The sequence below is a fragment of the Felis catus genome, chromosome F1 (assembly GCF_018350175.1).
Source record: "Felis catus isolate Fca126 chromosome F1, F.catus_Fca126_mat1.0, whole genome shotgun sequence".
Classification (NCBI taxonomy): domain Eukaryota; kingdom Metazoa; phylum Chordata; class Mammalia; order Carnivora; family Felidae; genus Felis; species Felis catus.
Window position 1 is genome coordinate 10,144,679 of NC_058384.1, and position 21,127 is coordinate 10,165,805.

The following is a 21,127-nucleotide window of genomic DNA, read 5'->3' on the forward strand; positions in this document are numbered from 1 at the left end:
AAATGGGCAACAGTTGATGGATTCATTTGATCATAACCATTGATGAGTTCATTTTGTATGTGCGTATAAAAAGCATTTAATGCGTGACACTGTTCATCTAATCATAGCCCTGGCCATTTTGAAGTCATTTTCAGTCTTAAAACATTTTGAAGATGACACTTTAAGATGGTAAATCTTTCTTAGCATTTACCTTCATTTTTGAGAAGGAAAAAGAATCTTTGCCATTCTTTTAAGAAAAATAACTAAGATCCGCTATTAGGCAGGTTGGCATAATGGCGCACACGGTATAAATGTGAGCATGAACAGGAGTAGGATAAATAAACCGCTTTTATCATTAAAAGCTGATACCAGCCCTGTTCTGCCTCACTCTTTCGTTAATCCAAAGAGATTAAATGGGACACCCCGGAGATTTCCAGTAAGATAATTTGGGAGGATTTCATCAGGAAGGCAGGGAATGTGGGGTTTCTCAGATTTGTCCCGTTTACACCCAGATTTCCATACGGTCTGTGAGCTGTTGCTTTCTTCTAATTGTCCTCATTCGTGAAGCACTTAGGTCCTTGTTCTGGCTCTGCTTCTCTCCGCCTTTTCTAACAGCAGTAATTGAGTGAATCCTACTTTGATTCTGTGATCTGGAGTTCCTTTCAGCCCCCTCCTCCTCTTCCTTTTCTTTTTGAATGGTGATACCTTAATCTGTGAGGGTAACGCTGGTGGGTAACAGCTAGCTTCTGGCACCTTCATAAAATACCTCAGCGTAGCTTAGCATTGTTACAGACCTGGTTTTAATCTAAAAACCAAAAAAAGAAAAAAGAAAAAAACCTTTATAAATAGTGGAAATAATTCTAGCTGTAGCATTTAGTTGAACTGATGTTTATTACGGTTGATAAACATGATTGATGCTGTATGTATTTGGGATCCTGTTTATAGGTTACAATTTATAGGGTTAGGGAGGGTTGGGGTGGGGAGAGGAGAAATTGATTATGTTAGAAGGAAAATGTTGCTCATGTGTGTTTGTTTTTCCTCGTATCTGTCTTGCCAAAGGAAACTTGATTATCTCTGCAGTGGGTTTGGGATTCGTCGGCCTCTCCGTGGTTTGACCTGCACTGCAGCGTGTGGGTTACACATGGGCGGTGCTTTAGCTTCAGGGTCCCCTAAGGCATGTGTGCCCCTTCCTATGGCCACCCTTGCCCCCAGACCCTGCCAGTCCCTCCTAAGGATTCATTACCTCTGTGTGTGGCAAGAGCTTGGGCGAAGGACGCGTGTGTGGACATCTATCTGGGTGTGTGGTTGAGAAACGGAGGCCGAAGCAGGCGTGCGCCATTTCATTCGGAAAGGAAAGACAAGTGCTGCATCCTCAACTAGGAAAACTAAAGTGGAACAGGTTCTTTTTGTCACCCTCTGTCGTGTTGGCAACATTGCAAAGCCCTCCTTCCTTTTCTCATGCCAAGGCTAATTTTGTCTAGACCAAAAATGCGAACAGAAGTAAAACCGACCCGAGCAGTTGAAAGCCAGCCTGCTTGCCTCACGCGTGTGATAAGGCGTGACCTCTGGGGACTGGCAGGTTGGTGAGACTGAGGAGAGCGGTGTTCCTGGTGGGAACGTGGATGAGAAATGCTGGCTTGGGAAATACCAAAGCACCCTTTCTGCCCGTACTCTGGGACAGACTGCCGTGGCTCTCCACGTTCAGGTATGGACTCTGCCTCCAGAAAGGTTATTTTTAAATAAACAGTCCGTCTCACCGGACCCGAGTGGGATTTGGTTTAGGTACCAAAGACACTGCTATGTCATTGTTGAGTCTTACGTTTTCAAAACAGGCAGAGAGAATAGGAGTGAAAGGCTGAGATTTGGAAAGGCTGTACCTATGTCTCTTTCCTTTTCCTCTCCCCTCTTTTCTCTCCTCCCTTACCCACATTTTGAAGGAAGTCTTGGTTGTCCTGGCTTCGGAAAAGAGATGAATTTTGTTTCGCTCTGCTGGCTCTGTAAAGACGGATAGAGTTGCTCAGCGTGGCAGTGATGTTCTTAGAATTGCTGGCAAATCGGGGGGCGGGGGGGGCGGCGTAAAATATGGGGGTAGAGGGTTTTTTTTTTCTTTATTTCCCTTTATCTAACACTTATAAATAGAACCAGTACAGCCTGTTTGAGTTCAGATGATCCCTGGATGTGCTATCTCTGTTCTGTCACTTAAAAAGGATAAGCATTTTCAAGAGCAGGATTACATGGAAAACCAAAACTCCTTTATCCTCCCAGGGAGCTGTATTGTTCCAGAACGGTTTTATACATGGGTTCTAGGGAGTTGAGAAGTTCATTGTCTTGGTGTATTATTGATGGGACATAGAAAGGGAGAGAGGGAAGAGACATTTATTACTCTCTTAATATTCCGTCAAAAATTGATCAGGTTGCAGAACTTCGTGAAAGCTTTATTAATAATCTGATTGTTCTCACATTATATAAAAGTGGTATTAATATTGTGTGACCTTTCAAAGCGCTAGATAGGTTTGTAAGTAGGTGATAGGGATATTGAAGATAAGAGCACTTGAAACAGAAGTTACGGGAAACAAGGTGTGCGTGATGGAACACCACTTTGAGCACGGGTCGCGGAGGGCAGGCGCGGTGTCTGGTTCTTTCTGTGTCGCTGCATCTGCCCCCTCTCGGCACGGGGCTCCAGCCCCCCCCCCCTCCCCCGGCACCACCTTCTAGTTCAGACCCAGGACACTGTCAAAAAGGTCAGACCCCGAAAGTTAATTTACTGTAAAAAAAACATTGAGGTCTGCTGCAAAGTTCCCCCGCGTTTTCTTTGTTTGCTTGTTCATCCTTGTTTTAAGTCAGCCCCAACCTTACACAAGCAGCTTTTAAGGCTTCTTTCATAACCTGGCAGCAGCATTGAGTTCTCTAACGTTATATCCCAAAGTCTGCAGGCAGACAGCCGGATTCAGTGCCGTGTGAAAAATGAGACCTCCAAACGCTTCTTTAAAATTAGAATCTCCTTCGAAGGAAACCGTGAAAAAGGACAGAGCCCCGTGGAGGGAGGGCCGTGCCCCCCCCCACCCCCGGCCCCCGGCCCCCTCCCACCGTCCGTGAGTCTGACAACGCAGCAGGAAAGGAGATGCACTTTCAGAGGCTGAAACGGAGGGGGTTCTGTCAGGAAAGGCTGTAGCTGTAGGCGTGTGGGGATGCCACGTCTGTGGCGCTCGCCCTGCCCAGGTCTGCAGGAGGCACGGAACTTTTCTAAGAATCGAGTGGACCGATGCCAGCCCGGGTGTGTTTAAAACTGCAAATGTTGGGGGCGGGGGGGGGGGGAGCGGAAGACTTTGCAGGCGTGTCACAGCGTTGGGCTCTCTGCGGCATCGGTGGTGTGGCCCCCCCGGAGACGCAGGGAGAGGCAGACGGACTTCTCCCGCCTTCTCCCGTCCGCCTGAGCGCATTACTCAGTCCCGGGAGGGAGGCCTCCCGCGTTAGCCGCGTCAGACCGCAGGTCGAGTTCCTCCCTCTATGGTAATAGCAAAGGCTGGGTGAGTGAGGGTGGCACTTCCGCCCACCCCAAGTCCAGGACTGTCGTATACCTCATTTCTAACTCGTGATTGAGTCACTTGCTGTAGCTTTCTCAACCCTCCAGAGTTGCCAAGTCCGCCCCCCCTCCTCTAAGTAACGTTGAACTCTGGCCTATAGCACCACAGGACCTGCAGCCTAGGGTGGGACCTCCTAAAGCCTCTGAATGTCGCTGCTGAAAAGCTACTGCAAACCGAGGGCAAATTGCAATCTTCTGTTTCTTTTCGTTGCGAGGGGGTCTTCGCAGGTCTCACAACATCCGCTCTCCCTGCCACCCTGTCTCCGGGGGCTGGCCAGCTCTCCCCGCCCCCGCCTGCTGGGGTGGGGGCGTCCTGTCCCCCTCTGCGGCCTCAGGGTTCTGCTCATTTTCAGGACTTTGGGTGGAAGGGAAAAAGACACCAAAGGCTCCTTTAAGCTGACTGCTGCATACACATTTCACTTTTTTTCCTTTGTCATGACCAAAAAAATAATAATAATAAATCCAAATATTTAAGTTTTTATTATTATTAATATTATTATTATTTGACAATCTTGTATCCGACGGGCTCTTTAGAAGCTGCATCCCCAGCCCTTTCACCTTTTCTTTGAATGTAGTTCCCAGCCTTCAATTCCCACCCCCAGTGTTGAAAGAAAGCTTTGCCAGGTCTTACTACTGCTGCTATAAGCCAGGGGAGGGTGGTTTCTTTGTTTTGTTTTGTTTTGTTTTGTTTTTTAAATTTCCAGCCAAAACCAAAGATTCCTTAATGATTGTATAGACTCAAAACAAACAAAAAAACCAAAGAAAAGAGAAGTCTTCAGCATCAATCCAGTCTGTGGCGTCCTGGCATTTAGAGGAGTGAGGCTAGGGGTGGGGGTGGGGGGCTGTGACCCACGGGAAGGGCGGGGGGGGGGGGGTCTGTTTTCCATGTGCTCGGGTTTGCAGAGGTGCGTCCTCGGTAGTTTTGCTCTGGCCAACCTGTGAATGTGCCGTGGAACAAATTGGCATTTCAGATTTTCCAAAACAATAAAAAAGCCGCCATCGCCGTGATGAGCCACCCCCCCAGCAACCACGGTCACCACAGGGGCTTTTAGCACGGGGGAGCTGGGAGGCCAAGCTTGGCCTGCTGCCGGGCCGCCGGACCCACAGAGTGGGGGGACGTTGAAGACACTGGTGCAGGACTGGCTGCTCTGCTGGGTGCTTGGACCTCTGGGGTCATGACAGTGAGTACACGCCAAGGTGCCCTTCGAAGCCTTTTCTTCTCTCCTTTACTGGAACCGCTTGGAAGTGGCTCTGCCCTGTTTGTGAGAAAACGTGCAGAATGATTATCGAGCTTTTCGTTTCTCCTTACCGTAGTTGGTTTCCTTTCTGCAGCACCACTGTGCAACTATGCATTGTATTTCACAACCTTTGTGCTAGGTAGATGCCTGTGACTTTTTAACTCGGGGGTGGGGGTGGGGGGGCTTGCAAATGAAGGAACTTTTTACATGGATCTTTTTAATCTCAGTTGATTGGGGGCGGGGCGGGTATTTGGTTCTAGGGTCATACAAGCTCTATCCCAAAGCAAAATCCAAATGTTAATAATATTAGCCTGATGCAGATACCAAAGATGATTTCTTTCCTGCAGAACCTTAGACTTGTGTATTAAGTACGATTACCCAGCACTTGCATTAGTGTAACCTCAGTAATTCCAAAGCTTAGATGTATATTTTGGTATATTTCTGGGATATTAAAAAAAAAAAATGTCGTTTAACTTCTTGTTTGTTTCAGTGTAATGCTCTTAAAGTCATAGCATGAAAATAACTGAACTGTCCTATTCTTAGTAGTTTGAAATAATAGTATTTTTGTATGTTTTGGGTGTGTCTATGTATGTATTAACATAACAGTTTTCACTGCCTAGGTGTTCATAATAAAAAAGAAAATGAAAAAGTTCTGAGTGTACATAATATTCAGTAATAAACTTCCACCGGGTTCAATTTGGATTGCATATTTGCTGATTACCGTTCCCGACAGGGATTTTGTTTGGTTTTCCACAGACCGTGATCGTGTTTTCCTAAAGATGCTTTGGGTTTTTTTTTTTCTCTCTCTCTGTCTTTAAATATCTTAACTCCCCCCACCACCACCACCTTTCTCTTTTCTTCCTTTGACTTTTTTTTTTTCTTTCTTTCTTTCTTTTTTTTTTTTTTTTAATATTGATTCAGGGGTGTTTTTCCACTGTTGTCGAGGGAGGGTCCTAAGGGGTATTGGCCCCTTGGCCTCCCAAAACTTTTGTTTTATGTACTTAAGTTTAAAATGTGAGTTTGAGTTCTCTTTTGTGGAAACTTACGACGTGGTGTAAATGATTCTTTCCAAAAGTGTCCAGCAGCTTTAATGAGGCAGTGACAGTTTCTAAGTAGTTGATTGGGAGTCCTTTTGCATTTCTCCTTCGGTAACTTTGCAATCTGGGTGGCTCTTGTATAGCCTCACTGCCCCAGAGTGCCTGGTTAGCCATTTCCCCTCGGATAGGAATGTTTTGTAAGAATCTGCTGATAACCTGGATTTCGGGGGCCCTGGTTATCCGGGTCCCTGGGAAACACACGTTTCCTGGATTTTGAAAACCCAAAACGCAAGCAACTTCACCTTTTGGGGAACTAGCTGATGTGCCTCCCGAGGCCTGAGGAGGTGGTGGGGAATATGAGCGGTGCTGTCTCTTTAAAAGTGCCCTTTATATGATTCCCCCTCCTGGGGCCTCCCACCGGGGCTGTAGGCTTGGGAGAGATTGCGTAGGTGACAGTGAATCAGAATGAAATGGTAGGTTTTGTGTAGATGCATTTGTCTGCTGTAATTTTTATATATATATTAAACTTACTGTAACCGTACAGTTCGTTTCTGTTGTAAAACATCATTAAACCATTTTCCAAGTGTTTTCACATTGTTGGAGTTTCCTTGCACTTGTCGTGTTGGCATTCTGGACGCTTCCCGCACACAGACCGTCGCATAAGCCTTCCGGTGGGTCTTTTCCAGCAGGGGCTCTCAGGGGTCCCAGGCACTGGAGGCACCTGGGTTCCTAGCCCACCCCCACCCTGGGTCCTACCGCCCACTTCCTCCTGTGTCCCCTGGAGGGCTGTGGCCGCCACACCTCTCTCGCTCCCCAGACCCTGAGGGTTCAGGGTCGTCTCCTCGCACCCCAGGGCTTTGTGTGACCAAAGCCACAGGCCCTTGGCTGGTCCTGCAAGATCACCCTTCAGGGCTCCCATTTCTCTCGTGTCTTTGATGGCAGACCAGGTATTGAATTTGACTTTTCCACCCTTTGCTCTTTATACTCTTTGGTGCCCCTCCAACGTTTCCTGCCACGTCCTGAACGCCCGTTCCCTGAGGGTTCTCTGAAAGAAGCTAGCCCCGGACTTGGCATCTGGTTCTCCTGTCGGAGGGCACACAACTCAACTTCACTCCCTCTAGCTTATACGAGTTCACATTTAGCATCTGGAATGCAGTTGAATGAAAATTTGAGGCTTTTTCTTTTCGTTTAATGTTTATTTTTTGAGAGAGAAAGCAGGAGCCGGGGAGGGGCAGAGAGGGATGGGGACGAAGGATCTGAAGCGGGCCCCAGGCTGACAGCAGAGAGCCCAACGCGGGGCTCGAACTTACAAAGCGGAGCCAAGGTCAGGTGCTCGACCGACCGACCGAGCCACCCAGGTGCCCCTGAAAATCTGAATCCTAAAGCGAGTTTCCCACAGAGAGCAAACATCAGCTTGTTGAAGAGCTTTGGGAGGCTAACTTCCCTGTCTCGCGACCGACCGTGTGCGACCCGGGTCTACCGGATGTGCTCCCTGAAGTAGGAGAGCGCTGTTGTCTCAAGACGTGCTTGCACCCTCTGAAGGGCCCGGAATGGGAAGGCCGACCTCGGTTCCTCTCGTCCCCTGATGTAACCCGACTAGGCTGCTATCCCACCCCTCGGGTTTGTGGCTTGCATGTAAGTTTGGGAAGTTTATCCCTTAAAGCAATTTGCGGAGTCCTTAACAAATCTTCTGTTTGGTAGAGACTGACCTGCTCGCTCGCCAGCATGAGAAAGACCTCAGAAGGCAAAAGCCATCCCTACAGAATGGGGATAAAGTACTGATTATCATCACCCTGTAGGCCTTGTTAAGAAGGGAGTTAGGTTCTAACCCACTTCCGCTTGGCATCGGCCAAGCTGAGTTCCCCGCGAGAGGGTGTCAATGACATCTGCTCTGTTGCTGCCTCTCCTTTCTCCAAAAACGAGCGCTCGAAGATGCAGGACCTCTGTAGTTAGAACTCAGTCGTGGGGTCGCAGAAACGTCCGGTGCCAGGCCGCCAAAACGCATCATGAGTTCTTGTGGACAGGGACCAGGTCTACAGCTACAGCCGAACAGCCGACCGAATGGCCAGGCTTTGAGTCCCCTTGGAACCTCCTCTTAGCTTGAATCGATCACCTGCCCTTCTTGTCCCTGCCCAACCCGGCTTCGGTGACCGTTCTGTTCTTAGGGCATACTCCAGGCAGAAGAAAACTTGATCAGAAATATCCACATCCTACCTAACTTTAGTGACAACAAAGTGATGCAGGTTTTTAAAAATACCAAAAGCTTCCATTTTAATTTACATGCACACGCAACGCGTCCGTGGTTCCTCAGTGCGAGTGAGCGGCCTTCCTTTGTTCTAAAACCCATCTTCCTATTTTAACACTTACGAAACAGGGCTGCATCTTAACAACGGATGTTTATGTTAAGAGTTGGGGTGTTTTTTTTTTACGTAAAATAAGTTGGCGGCACATCTGAGCCGATCAGTAGCTTCTTGGGATGGAAGGAATCCAGCTGTGCTTTGGAGGGGGGAGCCCGGGGCCCTAGGAAGGGGCACCTGGGCCGCCTCCCCTTGACCCTGGGCTCCTCCCCCCAGCACGTGTGGCTCTCACCCAGCGGGCTCTTCTGTGCGTGCGGGCGTCTTGCCTGTGGTCCGGTAAGTGCCCTTGCCCACCCAGGTCAGCTGTGGCACCCACACCTCGCCGCTGGCTTCCCTCCCTGCCTCTTGAGCCAAATTGTTGACGGGACTGATACGGGTCACACGGCCTGCGTGTAACTCCGCGGACCCTGAAACTAGGTCTGACGCGTGAGGCTGACTCACTTTGACTAACAGATGAATCCAACTTCGGGTGCCCGGTGAGTAGAAGACAAAGGAGTGGCAACCCAAAAGGGGCCATCTGTTGTCTTAGACTCAAGGCCGCTAACGCCACACAACACCCATTTCCCGTCCCGTTGCCTCGTGACCAGGTTACATAATTAGGGCTGGCTGTCATCAGCCGTCCTACGTCCTGTCCCTCCTCCGAGGCCTGCCGCCCGGGAAACTCGCCCGCTTCTCCGGTAGCTTAGCGGGCTCTGTCCGCACCCCTTCGCTGGCAGCCACCCCTCCCCGCCTGGCCCCTGTGTGTCGCGACACAGCCGTGGGATGCTGCTCTTCTCTGTGATCCGCCTGGCATCCAGCGGCAAAATTTCAAACCCCTAAGCCTGTGGTGGTACTTCTCTGTCCTCCCGGGTGGCTTGTAAAGTGCTGGGCCCGGAAAATAGGTAGGTGCAGGGTAAATATTTGTTGAATGGAATTGAATTCCCCCTACGAGGCCGGATTACAAATTGAATGCCTTCTCTTCGGGAGTTGTTACGCCTTCACCCAGGGGCCGAGATGCACAGCACTCCTGCCGGAATCCTAGGTGGTGCTGGGGGGGGGGGGGGCTTTTAACAGCCACGATCTTGGGTTCTGATCTCCAACACGACCCGACATTAACTGCTAGCTTGATGAGTTGGGGCCTCGCGTACAGCCACTACATTTAGAGGGAACCTGATGGAAGAAGACCTCTGTCGTCCTCCGGCCCTCCCCCAACCCCACAAGACTGAGGTTTGGGGCAGTGGCATGAGCGGCTGTTTGCAAGTTCCAGACTCTGCTGACTGGCTGCTCGCTGGCCTCCCTCTGCCACCAGCTGGGCACGGAGCCGGAAGCCCTGCACTCCTGCCCCCCCCTCCCCCACAGGCCTGGCCCAGCCTGACGCTGCCCACTGGTACTGCACTCAAGGCCTCCAGGCGTGGCCACCGACCCAGATGGAGGCACTCCGGGCCCCCCCCGGGCACACCCGTGGCCACCTGTGCCCCCCCAGGGAGCCACGCTGCTCTCCGGAGGTCAGTTTTGTCCCCTGACAAGGGCACCAGACGGACTGCCCGACGACTAAATTACCGTCACCGGCCGGACGCCAAAATAAAGCCCAGAGAACACGCATTTTCACCAAAGCGTTTATTATGCGAAAGAGTAAGGCTTCAGCAAACGAGTATAAATTAAAACTCAGCAGACAGAGAGGGTTGTCCACTCATAGTCGCGTGCCCCGTAATCACACGGCGATGTTCCCCAGAGTCGCCACGGCCCTCGGGGCGGGGGGGGGGGTGTCTCTGCGGGTCTGCTGAGCCTCTCGCCGAGACCTTCCCGGTGACGTCCGTCTCTCACCTGGGGCGCGACGTGAACGAGGGCCTGGACAGAGTGTGGTCCGGCCCCTTCCCTCGCCCCACGCTTGCTTGCGTCACACCTGTAAGGGCACCTGCTACGTCCCCTTGGGCCGCTCTGGTCACAACTCACTTCCCCCCGGGAGAGTGTGAGCTCCGCGGGGGCAAGCACAGGCTCGTTGGGTCCCTGAGTGCCTGGGCCACAGATGCTGACCTCTCCGGAGGGAATGTACGCTTGACCGAGGAGGGCCCCCTCCTGTGTGCCCCGCACCCCACCCCGTGTGCCCCACGGAGGCTCCATGACCCCCTGCCCCTCCCCACCTCACCCACTGCGGACGTGCCCCGGCTCCCCTCCCGTTGTCCCCTCTGCACAGACCTTTCACAGGGATGCACGACAGCCCCTTTGCCCCAGTTACAAGTCACCTTGACATGAAGGCACGGGTTGACAACAGACGCCGGATTTACAGCAGGAGCAAAGCCACTCAAATACGGACAGGACAATAGAGCCTATTAGGATATGTGCTAACATTTGAGTTTCTCTGGGGACTTGACAAAACACGGACCGAACATGGCTGTGAGGAGTGTGCACCCGTCTCCCAGGTGAGAGCCCAGAGCCTCCAGGCCGGGGGCCTGTCCAGAGTCCCCAACAAACCAGAAGACCCAAGAACCTGCGGGGTTCACCACGGGCTCCTCGAGGACGGGGCCGCAGCCCTGGGGGAACGCACTCCCCTGCAGAGTCCAGGGACGACGTTCCGTGCATGACGGTTTGGAAATGGACGTGACCAAATGTTACAACGCGAAGCGTCCTATTCTTAAAAAGGAATACTTGGGTGGTGAAGAAACACGAGTGAACTGGGTTATAAACGCTTTATCCTGTGTCTTTCACAATCTGGGTGTCTTCAGGTCTGGCCTGTGATTGGCGAAATGCCCGGTGCTCTTAGCGAGGGGGCAGGGTCTGCATGTGGAGGGCGTCATAGGTGTCCTTGGTGGCCGTGCTGAGCCCCTAGTGAAAGCAAATCAGAAAAGAAAAGTGGGTCAAGAGCTCCGCGTGGGCTCTAGGCTACCTGGAGGCCAACAAGTGGCTTCCAGAGGCCTAGGAACGATCCCCTTGTGCCCCAGGTAGGGGCCTGGCCCCAGAAGGCTACAGAAAAAATATGTTCTACGCCCTGCTAGGAATGACCTGGAAGCAACTCCTTTCCAGCTAAATTCTTGCCTTCTTTCTAGCTTCCCGAGCACTGAGCCCTACAGTGTCTGGGGCCTAGAAGAACCTCCTGTTGGACCAAAGAGGGAGGAGAGCCCCCACCCTCCCCAAACACTGAGCTGGAATCGGGGTTCGCTCCAGAGTCTGCTGTCCCTGACACCTGGGCCTCCAGGAAGCCAGGACTTGTCACAAGGAGACAGTGGCTCCCTGACCTCAGCCGTCCCCCCCACCCCCGAGCCTTATTCCCAGGCCACCCCACTACGGTTATGTCCTCTGTCCTGGTCCCAGTCCCACTACGACATCTCCCCCTGGTCCAGAAGACAGATCCAGGAAGCCACGCACAGGAAGATTCTAGGGGCCCTTTTGACATCATTCTGAACTCAGGCAAGCTGGGCAGCCTGACACCTTGGAGCCCGTCAAGCAAACTGTGAACGGCCCAGGGGAGCCAGAAGTAGCCAAGTAGCCGAATAAAATCCCGCTGGGGATTATATTTTAGAGAAATAGGTTGGCTCTCCTTCGTTTGCATAATCATTCACGCTGATTTGCATAAGCCAGACACCTGACTACGACACTTTCTTTTTAAAGTTGCTATTTCTCTCTTTTTTTTTTTTTTTTTTTTTTTTTTTGTCCTTCAATTCTCCCACCCATCCACCCGTCGTATTAGGTCTGAGGGTCCGGGGCACAGGCAAGGCCTCTTGCAAGGGTGTGGGGCAGCGCAGGAAGAGGCAGGAAATTGCTCGTGTGGCGTCCTCGGCCTACATCGACCCTTTGGCAAGACCGCACGGCCTCTGCGCAGCTGCTGCTCCTCCGTAGCCAGTGCCCCGGGGGCTCCCGTGGGCACGACCGTGGGAGCCATGCTCCAATCGCTACACCCCAGCCCTGCCCCAGGGCCCGGCCGGTTCAGGGGCCTCGGGTTCGCCCTGCCCGGCTGATGGCGAGAGCTGGTGCCACCAGCAAGCAGAACACGTGGGCGTCTAGCCTCGCCCCTGGTTAGACGGCACCCGGGGACCGAGGGCCCGCAGCGCAGACCGGAGGCTACCTTACCTGGTAGAGGCCATCATGCCCCTTCCCTCTCCGCCGCTGGTTCTGTGGGAGGGAGACAAAAGGGCAGAAAGGCACAGAGTCAGCAGCGGCCTCCGGCTCAAGGCCTCTACTCCAGGGGCCCCCAGAGAATCAGAGGTGACGGTCTCCCAGCCGGTACCCCTGCCCCTGGGCTAGAAAGGTCCTCGGGCCCGAAGACTAAGGTGACGATCGTCTCCGATGGGGCCCAGGTTTGCTGTGAGCCATGCAGGCCCTCCCGGACATCGGCGTCCGAGGATCCCGGGCCGCGTGGGGGGCTGGCCACACTGCTTGTCACCTGGAACAAATGGGCCTCCCTGCCCCTCCCAGAATTCCTGGCTGCTATCCATGCTCCCAGGGAACGGCAAGCAGATAGTGCTCTGAGCTCCGGCTCAGAGCACACCATGGTAATTCCTGATGGAGACAAATGTGACTTGCTCGTACAAAGCGTAGTGTGTCTTAGAATCGGGACTCGGTCCCCGAAAGAACATCAGCCTTTCCTTAGCATCTTATGTACGGCCAATGCTTCGCCCCTTGGCAACCATCACAGGGGCTTTTGCAGGTGATAAGGGGAATGTAGGCGAACGGGTGGGAACAGAGGCCTACGGCAGGCACATCTGGAAGCGGAGGAGGAGCTCCTTGGGAGGAGCACCCCCATCCCGACCCAATTCTTGGGAAGCAGGAAGCAGCACTCACGTCGCCTTTTATCCCAATCTCACTGTAGGCCTCCGCCATCTTGTCTTTTTGCAGTGCCTGGAAAAGCAGAGGGCATGGGACACCGGTTTCACTACCTTATGCAGAAGACAGTGGGCTCCCCCACAAGAGGATGCCTCTCGACTCCCTACTGGCGGGGAGCTCGCACAATCAAAGCTCCAGTCCTTAGGGGCGCCTGGGTGGCGCAGTCGGTTAAGCGTCCGACTTCAGCCAGGTCACGACCTCGCGGGCCGTGAGTTCGAGGCCCGCGTCGGGCTCTGGGCTGACGGCTCGGAGCCTGGAGCCTGTTCCCGATTCTGTGTCTCCCTCTCTCTCTGCCCCTCCCCCGTTCATGCTCTGTCTCTCTCTCTCCCAAAAATAAATAAAAACGTTGAAAAAAAAAATTAAAAAAAAAAAAAAAAAGCTCCAGTCCTTATTCACATAAGCATCTCCGTCCCCGACCAGCTCCAACCTCACCCTTCTCCTCAGCCCTTTGGACTCTTCTCTGAGCTGCCAGCCCTTTGCACTGAGCTGAGAAGCTCGGGTTAGGTTCAAAGATAAAACGTGGAATCCTAGCCAAAGAACGTGAATGTGGACAATGCGAGGGCCCCCGGAGCCCCCAGAACCACTCATCTGGGCAAGCTGTCTCTTTACACAGCCAACACCACGGGCTGTGGATCAACCAATTGCAGGAAGGAGGGAGAGTCGGCTCTCTCTGGGCCGCTTCATGGCAGACCCACATCTACAGTCTGAAAACCACAATCAGATGCACACCCAGAGGGGGAGGTTGACCTTTGAGCAAGAGGCAACACTCAGGAAGACTCCAGCTTCTAGAAGCAGGAGCCCCTCTGAGGGGCCCGCCACCCTATACTGGTCCAGCCTGACCTGGCCGTCCCCCGGGGCCGTCTACAGGGAACTCCAACGGCAGACTCAGGGGCTGAGGGAGGGAAGGCAAGAGAAGGCTGTTCCATACACAGCCAGCCGCCACAGGCAGCGAGCGGGTGGGGCATCTGGCACGGGAAGGTCAAGCGGGGCAAAGGCACAGGGCAGGGAGTGATGCCGTCACCAGGAGCCCCCCTCCAGCCTGCCCTCCTGTACTCACATTGTACACGACTTCCGGAGGATTCCTCCTCCTCTGCTGGGAAAGACAAGGGGAAGGTTAGAGGTGGAGAAGCAGGGACCCAAGGCAGGAGGGTTGCAGCGGCCTCCTTGCGCCTCCCCTCTGCACACCCGGGGCCACCTGCCTGCCCGCCCCCCCACCAGCTCCCTCCTGCAGCCCTGCCCCCATCTCCCCCTCCCTCACAGCTCTACCTCAGCCTCTGCTTCTTACTGCACACTGCACACTCCCTTGCACACAGGGTTCACTTCCCCGCATGGCCTCCTTGGCCCAGCCCTGCCCAGGGCAGGCCGCGGGGTCTCGGCTGAGAGCCAGTCTGCCTGTCCCCTTGCAGACACAGTGCCATACGTGTCACAAACTTATAAGTGGGATTTCTGGCTGAAAAGGAAAGGTACTGAGTACCTTTATTTGGAGCAGGCCAGCCACTGCTCGGTGAGGGAGCACTGCTCACCCCTCCGTCTCCACCCCTCCTCACCCTTCCTAGTCCAGGGAAGAGGAGAGCTGAGGCTGGAAGGCAGGGGCCAAGGAAACTGCCAGGGTCTCCTCTCCTCCCCGCCCGTCCGCTTTAGCAACGGCAGGCCCAGCACAGGGCTCAGACACAGGGGGCTGGGTAGACAGGTGTGACCAGAAACAACAAGGGAGGGCCACCCTAAAACCTGGGCAGCGGGCCTTTGGGCTGAGCCCTGCTTTTAAGAGGGCCCTCGCCTAGCCTTATCCAGCCTCCTGTCCCCACAGATTGTGGAGCTCACAGCCAAGAGAACAGAGCCACTAGGAGCCTGGTGCCCCACCACGCTCCAAGGGGTACCTGGGACCCAGAATTCCTTGTCCAGTGGCCTCGGGCCCTTCCCGTATGGCCCTCTTCACCAGCTCTGTTCCTTTGGGGGGCAGATGGCCCCACTGTGTGTGCATCTCAGGGTGGACACGAAGTTTAAGGGGAAGCGGGTGGACCTTGGATACAAGGTGTCACATTCACGTCCAGGAGGTCCCTTGCGATGCGGAACGGAGCCCGGGGGGATTGGGGGGAGGAAGAGAAGGGCATGGAAGCAATGGCTCCACCTGTGCTAGGGCCCTTGCGGGACAGGATGGAGTGGGGGGGAGGGGGCAAGAGCGCGCAGGCACGGAGGAGCTCTCTCCTTGTGGCCGCTAAGCACACCCACACTGGCACACACGGGCAGAGACAGGAATGCCTACCTGTTTTCCTCCCATCTCAGGGTCCAGGCCTCGTCTCTTATCCAAAACTTCGTACTCCTGTCTTCCTCCCAGATTGAGCTCCTAGAACCGACGGGAAAGGCTCAGGGACTGGAAAGACACCCTCTTGAGGGCTGGGCGGGCGGGACTGGGAGTTTCCTCTGGGCGTGGCTCTCAAGGAAAGGAGCAGGCCTGGGGCTGGGGTGGAAGCTGGGCCGGCCGGGTACCCGCGTCTCAGAGAACGAACGTGCGTTCCCCGTGACTCTGTGTGTGTTGTGTGTGTGTGTGTGTGTGTGTGTGTGTGTGTGTAAATAGATTCAACCCAAGTCCCGCTGCCCCAGGAGAGTGAAACCTCCTCCCTGCGGCCCTGAAGACCCACTGACGTCCCCGCCCACCCGCCTCGGGCCCCTGCAACCTGCGGGTGGGAGGGGCTCACCGGCCAGCGCGCCCTAAGCAGGAACCGTGTGGACGCGGCGGGTACGATTACGGTCCCCGTGTTCCCGGGCCCTAGGGAGGCTCGACAACCCGCCAGCCTGCAGCCCGGGCCCTGCCGCGGTCCCCTGGGGGGAGGGGGAGGGCGGGGAGGGGCGACGGGAGGGCAGACTTACGTTGTAGAGCTGGTTGGCGCCCTGCTGGCTCGCGGGGGCGGCCGCGCTCCTGCCGAACTGGAAGAGGGGGCGGCGAGGTTAGAGCGCTGGGTCCGCCGGGGACGCGTGCGGCCACCGCGCTGGTCCCCCCAACCCGGGCGGCGGCGCTGCCCTCGCCGCCGCCCCCCCCCACCCCCCGCCCTCCGGGGCCTCGGAGATCAACTCCAAGGTGGACGGAGGCTGCGCACGGTCGCGACTCCCATCGTGACCTCAGGCGTCCCTGCTTGGCGCTAGCTTAGGGTCCTTGCGGACCTGCCCCGAGGCACACACGACCTCGCTCTTGGCTCAGTTCTCTCCGCTGAGGCGGAGATCTTAACAGATCTCACAGATCCTACAAGACAGCATTGGAAACCACCCGAGAGATCATCTAGGACAGCGCTGTTCCAACTTTCAAACCGAAAATTAATAAGACTGTTTCTCAAATAGCATCTTTTGCCCAAATCGACAATCCAAAAGAGCAGAAGGCTGTGGGGACCCAAGTGATAACAGGGACCCAGCCTCCTTCCACCCTCTGCTGGCACCGCGGCCGTCCCCCCAGCCCCAGCCCCAGCCCCAGCCCTTCCAAGAAATCCAGACTCTGCAAGGCACCCACTGAAACCCGAGCTCTGGGCTCACCCTCGCACTTCCTGACACGGAACCTGAGGTTTCCAGAGACAGGTTGGCGGGGCCTCCGTCAGCAGCAGGACAACAGGACCTGGGGAGGGACTGTAGGTCCCCACCTCCCGCTCTTAGTTCCCTAAAGCCCCTTTTCTGCCAGCAGTACCGCTGCCCTGGGACGCTGGGATGTTTACACGTTTGTATGGTTCCTGGCGAAGACCCCGGCCTCAGGTTGCCCCTTCCACTGTGTCAGGCTCATTGAGACACCAGCCCACCCAAGGGGCACGCTTGGCTGGTCCCTGCTTTGCCGGGGACGCCACGCTCCAGGCCCTGCCCATGCTTGAGACTTTGCAAGTAGGGGAGCCCACACCTGCTCCCCAGAGTCCGCGGTACCCACCTTTGCTCTCAGGAACAGGGCAGTGATAATGACGCCATAGATGAAAAGGATTCCGTCCACCAGGTAGCACAGTTTGGGATCCAGCAGGCCAAAACTCTGCGCCTCTGTGCCAAGAGATGAGACTGATCAGCCAGGCCCAGGGTGACAGGACACGTCCCCACCGTCCTAGGGTGGCCCCGTAACTGACTGGCCAGGGAAACCATGACAAGGGGGGCTGAATCCATTCCCCACACCCCATCTGACCACAGCTTCTGTCCCATACCCTTGGACCAGCACCAAAGGAAAAACCCAGCCTCCCCCAACAGCCAGACATGACACCTGGTGAGGTCACAGATCCTGGGGAAGACCGAAGGGAAGCAGAAACTAGGCGGGGGAGTGAAGCTGTTCCAGTGGATGCAGGACTGCTGCCTTAGGCCCGCTGCGGCCCAGCCGTGTGTGAGCGCCCAAATGAACCATGCACTCTGGAAGCCTCTGCAATAAGATGCCCACATCTGGATGAATGGCACCACCTGAGTGCCTGGTGTAAGGCCTACCCACAGGGAGAGAACGGGACTGACGTTCGGATGAGATCATTCATCAGGACTGTGGGAACCGGGGTTAACTCCCCCTTCCTGACTCTGCTTCCTCGGTGCAGGGCACCGAGCAGTCTCCCCCTCAGGGCAGTGGGGTCTGGGGCTGGGCCTCCCTCCCCTGGGCCCCAAGGAGTCTCATAAGCAGTAGACAAAGGTACATTTGGTGAGCCCCTCCCAGCCTGAACCCGGCAGTCTCACTACTCACCAGTCCCAGCCCCATGGCCTCAGCTTTGTCTGTCCCTGTCCCTGAACCCCTTCCCTTCCCCACACACTGATAGTTCCGGGGTCACACCTTGCTCCTCCGGACCATTTGCCTCTGTGCCTTTGCATGCACTGTTCCCTCTACATATCCTCTCCCTCTGTCTCCCTGAAGCTCTGCCATCTGGTAGAATCAGATGCACCCTACAAAAGGTAGCTCAGAAATCCATCTAGCCTGTCCTATCCCCAAACTGCCTGTGAGCCGCTAATCCCCGCTGCCATATTAACCTTTGTCCATTCAGTTGGCGCTGGTATTTTAATTTTTTTAGTGTTTATTTATTTTGAGAGAGAGAGACAGAGTGCGAGTGGGGGAGGGGCAGAGAGAGAGGGAGACACAGAATCCGAAGCAGGTTCCAGGCTCTGAGCTGTCAGCACAGAACCCGGGGCAGGGCTCAAACCCGCCAGCTCGGAGTTCATTGCCCTGAGTCGAAAGTCGGACGCTCGACCGACTAAGCCACCCAGGCGCCCCTTACGCTGGCATTTTAGGGCAACGGGGTTGGAGAAGGAGATATAGTAAATGTCTTGGCTAAATAAAAGCAATTTTATTTCAAAGCTCGCTGCACCGTGAGACCTGGGTTTCAGACCGTACTTCCTGCCAGGTATTTGCAGCGACTCCGCCCGTGTACCGGGCCCGCTACCTGTCTCCGCCCCTGCCAGCTAAGCTCCGCCCACAGTGGCGGCTTCTCCCAAGGTCAGAGTGCCCTCTGGTGGCCGCCTGCAGCCCCCGGATCGGGGCTGTGGGAGCGGATACCCTGCCCTTGAGCGCTGGCTTACCCTTACCAGTGGGGTGACTTGCGGCACGTTAGTCACCGTTTCAGCCGCCTCTTCTGTTAAACAGGGTGAAAATGCTAACATTTCTTTAATGTTTACTATGTGCCAGGCACCCCTTTAACGGAATAACTTGTCAGAACCTCCCAACAGCACGACGCAGAAACACACACAGACCTTCAGGTTTCCCCAAGCAGCACACACACAGCGCGAGAGGCGGCCGGGACTGTGCTTCTCTGCGCCCTCCTCCCCTGGGTCCGGCCCTGCCCACCTTTCTCCTGGAGCGATGTTTGGGCTTCTCCCGCGTGCTGTGTGACTCAGGGCGGCGGCAGGGTTCCTCCCCTCCCCTCCCCTCCCCTCCCCGAATCCTCAAGCCTGCGACTCCCTCCCGAATTCAAGACCCCCCTCTGGGCCCCAGGCAGCTGATCTCTTTGTAAACTTCCCTTCCCACAGCCCCTGCTCAGAAACTACTGATGACCCGGTCACTCAGAACTAAGTCCAAACTCCTCATCAGGCCGGGCTCAGGCCCGATCCGGGCCCAGCTCCCGGACACCCTCCCCACGCTGCCTCTCCTGCTCCGGTGGAAAACATACTGCTCTTCCTTGGGCTCACCAGTCCTTTCCTATCCACCTGCCTTTCCTCTTCCCGCCTGCCGGGCCCAACACGCCCCCTCCACTCGGTGTGAAATGGGGCTCCTATCCCCCCACCTTCGCCCCTGGCCACTCAATGGCTGATTCTGCACCTGAAATTCTGCACCGGATGGAGGTGCAAGAGCCTGCCTCCCACAAAGCGCTCCCCACCCACGTAACTTGTCGGGTTCTGAGAGTCCCCTCCACCAAGCCTCTACCCTGGACATTGGAGCACAGAGTAGACGTTCATTAGATAGCTTGGGCTTTTCAGGGAAGTCGAGGGGGTCCACCCACGGTTGGCCTGCCCGCTGGCCCCCGGGGCAGGGCCAGAAGTCCCCTGCTGACCACAGGTAGGCGGCTGAAACCCTCTAGGAGGTAAGCCAGCCCCCAGCAAAGACCACCAACGCCGGGGGTGATTTTTTTCTTTGGGGACTGGAGACGAGGTGTCGGCGGCAATTTATGGGGGTGGCTGAGACTCAGAAAAAGGGCTGGGAGAAAAATCGCTCAGCTGCCTGTCACATAAAATGAGGACAGAAAAATGACTGGACAGTAAATTTAGAACAAATGAGAAGAAATATTTCTTCCTGTTGTGCAGAGCCAGCGCGGTGGGGGAGGGGACTTGGTTGCCTTTCTTTCTAAAGAGCAGCGTGATTTTATGGCCGATGACAAGTATGCTGTGTGTGGTTTGGTCAAGGAGAGGATATTAACCGCAACACGTTTCCCGGGGAAGGATCTTCCTCCACCCAGTCCAGCTGTGCCTGTGCTGGGAGCAGCGGGCCTGAGGCAGGCGGTGATAGCCTGGAAACTTCCCCAAAGGGACCCAGGACCTAACTCGATTATGTAACTGATCAAATATTTCTTGGGCATCTGCTCGATGCCAGGGGATGCTGAAATAGAAGGGGCCCCGGGTGGGGTGTCAGGCAGATTCTCGCCCTCCCCTTGCCACAAAGCCGCTGTGTGGTCTTGGGCAAGCCGCGTCACCTCTCTGGGCCTCAGCTTCTTCATCTGCAAAATGGTGGGTAATCACCTCTACCCTCAGGGTGTGGTGAAAACACAGGGGAAAAAACGTGTTGGGAGGTGTTCTTGTAAATCTCCTCCATAAGGGCAATGATGTCTGACCTCGGGATGAGGCCTTCTGAGTCCCTGCCCTCTTGGGGCTCATGGCTACAGCTTAGAGGGGCTTCCCTCGAACAGCACGTAGTTTTCCGGGATGCCAACCCAAAAGCATGAAGCAGAGATACTTCCTGCTTCCTGCTTCCGGTTTCTTCCCTGCACCCTCACCCCCAAGGCAGAGCTCCGGGGGCCTCATTTCCTGATCCATTAGCACACATTCTGCAACCCGCATCCCATTCAGTCCCGGAGGGAGGGAGGTGTTTAACAAGCTCTAAGGCGGCACCTTTCCTGTACGACAGGAATTGTTTTATCGCGGTTCCTGCCCTCTGCCCCAGTAACACGACCTGTCTCATCAGGTGATAGTGGGGATTAAATAAGATATTTATTACGGGGTGCTGGGCCCAGCACGTAATAATAACGTGTCTGCTATTATTGTCGCTGACTTTTTTCCCCCCAAATCACCACCAACACATTTTTTTTTTTTTTTTTTGGAGAGAGAGAAAGGGTCAAATAGTATCAGGAACGTTTAACCCGGGTGGGATGAGAGGGGCTCCTGGGTGGCTCAGTTGGTTGAGCGTCTGACTCTTGATTTCGGCTCGGGTCCTGATCTCAGGGTGGTGAGATCCGCCCCCAATATGGAGATGGCTTAAGATTCTCTCTCTCTCTCTCTCCCTCTCCCTCTGCCCTTCCCCAACCCCTCTCGGGGAAAAAAAAAAAAAAAAAAAAAAACTTTTTTTTTAATAAATAAATTAATTGCATAAAATTGTTTCAACTGGGTAGGACGAGAGACACTGGCGCCCCTAACTTCCGGGGTTCACAGCCACACAGCGAACCAGATCCTGCCCAGGGGCCATCACCATTGAACCAGTGGGCATTTGATGAGGGGGCTGCCTTC

At 54.8% G+C, this 21,127-nt stretch overlaps 2 protein-coding genes across 3 annotated transcripts in view; one reads left to right on the plus strand and one right to left on the minus strand.

The window, feature by feature from the left end:
- The window catches only part of POU2F1 (POU class 2 homeobox 1), a 195,692-nt gene extending 182,436 nt beyond the window's left edge, over nucleotides 1-13,256 (plus strand). The window contains exon 17 of the mRNA XM_023247740.2: nucleotides 13,004-13,256. Coding sequence (XP_023103508.2) covers nucleotides 13,004-13,203 — 200 coding nt within the window. The 3' untranslated portion in view covers nucleotides 13,204-13,256. The remainder of the gene's footprint in view (nucleotides 1-13,003) is intronic.
- CD247 (CD247 molecule) overlaps nucleotides 9,776-21,127 on the minus strand; it is a 73,731-nt gene continuing 62,379 nt past the window's right edge. Inside the window, exons 2-8 of one of the 2 annotated variants that reach the window (XM_023247741.2) lie at nucleotides 16,893-16,996; nucleotides 15,860-15,916; nucleotides 15,255-15,335; nucleotides 14,049-14,084; nucleotides 12,950-13,006; nucleotides 12,239-12,280; nucleotides 9,776-10,996 (exon numbers count right to left, since the gene is read on the minus strand). In XM_023247741.2, the coding sequence (XP_023103509.1) occupies nucleotides 10,931-10,996; nucleotides 12,239-12,280; nucleotides 12,950-13,006; nucleotides 14,049-14,084; nucleotides 15,255-15,335; nucleotides 15,860-15,916; nucleotides 16,893-16,996 (443 nt within the window). In that variant the 3' untranslated portion in view covers nucleotides 9,776-10,930. The remainder of the gene's footprint in view (nucleotides 10,997-12,238; nucleotides 12,281-12,949; nucleotides 13,007-14,048; nucleotides 14,085-15,254; nucleotides 15,336-15,859; nucleotides 15,917-16,892; nucleotides 16,997-21,127) is intronic. The other variant, XM_023247742.2, reaches the window with a different exon arrangement.